This window comes from Galeopterus variegatus, unplaced genomic scaffold, assembly GCF_000696425.1.
Source record: "Galeopterus variegatus unplaced genomic scaffold, G_variegatus-3.0.2 Scaffold19261, whole genome shotgun sequence".
Lineage (NCBI taxonomy): Eukaryota > Metazoa > Chordata > Mammalia > Dermoptera > Cynocephalidae > Galeopterus > Galeopterus variegatus.
This window is the reverse complement of record NW_007745372.1, coordinates 11,246-13,375: the sequence shown is the minus strand read 5'-3', so window position 1 is coordinate 13,375 and position 2,130 is coordinate 11,246. Positions and strand designations below refer to the sequence as shown.

The 2,130-nt window shown below is 59.1% G+C and overlaps 1 protein-coding gene across 1 annotated transcript in view; it reads left to right on the top strand.

Annotated features, from left to right (window-relative positions):
- Positions 1 to 125, top strand: part of LOC103583045 (putative uncharacterized protein YDR433W) — a gene marked incomplete at its 3' end in the record, with an annotated part of 1,177 nt that extends 1,052 nt beyond the window's left edge. Inside the window, exon 2 of the mRNA XM_008564464.1 lies at positions 9 to 125. Within this exon, the coding sequence (XP_008562686.1) occupies positions 9 to 125 (117 nt within the window). The remainder of the gene's footprint in view (positions 1 to 8) is intronic.
- Between the last annotated feature and the right edge of the window lie 2,005 nt (positions 126 to 2,130).

Genomic DNA, 2,130 nt, shown 5'->3' with positions numbered 1-2,130 from the left:
TTGAGAAGGTGGTGGTGGCCATGGTGGAGGTGGTGGTGGTGGTAGAGGTGGTGGTGAAGGTAGTTGAGAAGGTGATGGTGGCCATGGTGGAGGTGGTGGTGATGGTGCTGTTGCTGGGAGTGGTGGTATTTCAGAGAATAAAAAGGGGAATCTATTCACCCTCTGGGCCCAGTTGGGATCTGGATTTGTCCTCATCGTGTTATGGTCCCTGGATAAGAGCCGCCCACCTGGGCCTCAGTTTTCCATGGAATTGATGGGGGGTGGGTGTTAGGCGACCTCACAGCTCCACCTTTTCAGCCCTGGCTTCCCGGGACCTCTTATCTGTGTGTGTGTTTGGGGGCAGATATGGGAATGAAGGGGTCATTCTCTTCTTAGTGGGCAGAATTGGAATTGTGTTTGGGGATCAGCAGCTGGGCCAGGCAGGAGGGGCACTTTGGAAGTTGTGGTGAGGGTGGGGGAGGCCTGACGCCCCCAGCACCCTGTGCTCTGAGGGCTCTGCATGGCAGCAAGGTGGCCTCTCCAGGGCTGGAAGTCCACAGAGCCCCTATGAAGGATGGCTCCCCTCCCTGTCTCAGGGACGCCCTGAGACGAGGACCCAGGGCAGTTCTGGGGTGAGGCTTGGTGACACCCAGTGCCCCAGGGCCCTGAAAGCTCTTTCCTGGGCCTCCAGGCAACCACATTTTTACCTAATGACAAAACCCTGAGCGTGGAGCCTGGGCACCTGCCTCCCTTCCTGGCCTCAGGGTCCCAGGTCCTTCCTGCACCATGAGGCAGTGACACCAGCCCCTCCTGAGAAATCGGAGGTCTTTCCCTGCCTCAGTGTGCTTCCTGCCCCCCATGTCCCCAGGACTTCCACAGCAACTCTTCCTCCCCAGCTAGTCCCTGGCCTCTGGCCCTCCAAGGTGTACTTGACCTTGGCGGGTCTGCCCAGTTCCAGATTCCTCTTCTGCGTCCCGACAACTCCCAGTCCGTCCAGCAGAGGGCACTCTGCAGCAGGGAATAAGATGTGGCTGTGGGGCCAGCTGTGTGCGTCAGGCCTGGGCGCTGCAGCCCAGAATCCTGGGAAGGACAGAGGGGCAGAGGCTACAGGAGGCAGGCTGGGAGGGTGCAGGTTCTGGACACTCGAAGACCCAGCTTCCAGGCCAACGGGCTATGTGACTCTGCCCTCTCACCCCTCATGAGGAGACTGAGGCCCAGATGGGAATGTGGCATCTGGGGCCTCGGCTGTCCCCATGAGGAATGGTAGGACAAGTGTTTGAATCTACAGTCCCCATGGGGCTGAGGGGAGTCCACAGGCCCCAGAATCGTCCTGCTGGGGGCCCAGGGCCATGGAATGGGACTGGAATGGAATGCAGCAGAAGCCACCGCAGTCCCCAAGTGGCTGCGTACGGAGCTCAGGGTAGACCACATTCTGTGTGTCTGGGGATCTGTTGGTGGACGTGGGGCTGTTTGCACCTGAGCGCTCTGTGAGTAGTGCTGCTGTGAACGCTGGTGTACACGCATGTGTCCCAGCCCCTGCGGTCACTTCTGCTGGGTCACACGGTAAGTCGTCCGTCGGTGTGTAACTGCTTGAGGAACTCACGGCTGTGTCCCCAGCACTGCCCCGCCGCGCTGCCAGCCGTGCTGTGTGGGGCTCCGACTCCCCCACCTACTCACTCGTTTCACTCTGTTGTGCTTTATCCTCAGTATTGTCACCACTGTCTTCATTGTTATGTGGTTGTTATAGCAACCCTAGCGGGTGTGAAGGGGCAGCTCATGGTGGCCCGTCCCTTCGATGGCTGAATAACACCCCACGCTCTCCCTTCAGGGAGCTCGCAGAGGCGGGGGAGACCCTGAAGCCAACCTCCCACCCCGAGGGGCAGGGGGCGGGTCGAGGCTACGGGGTGGTGGGGCGGGCAGGTGGGTAGAGCTCAGAACATCGAGGAAGCTTCCAGAGCTCACTCATTCAGCAATCTGGCAATGAACAAGGACCTTCATGAGGACCTACTGCGTGCCAGGGTTTTTGCTAAGAGGTTTTGGAGACACCAAAGTATGCACAGAAATGTAGGACTTTCCCCTGAAAACAACCGCAACAAAAAATGGAGCCCAGAGTCTAGCAGGAGAGACAGACCAGTCGGAGTCGCACAGACG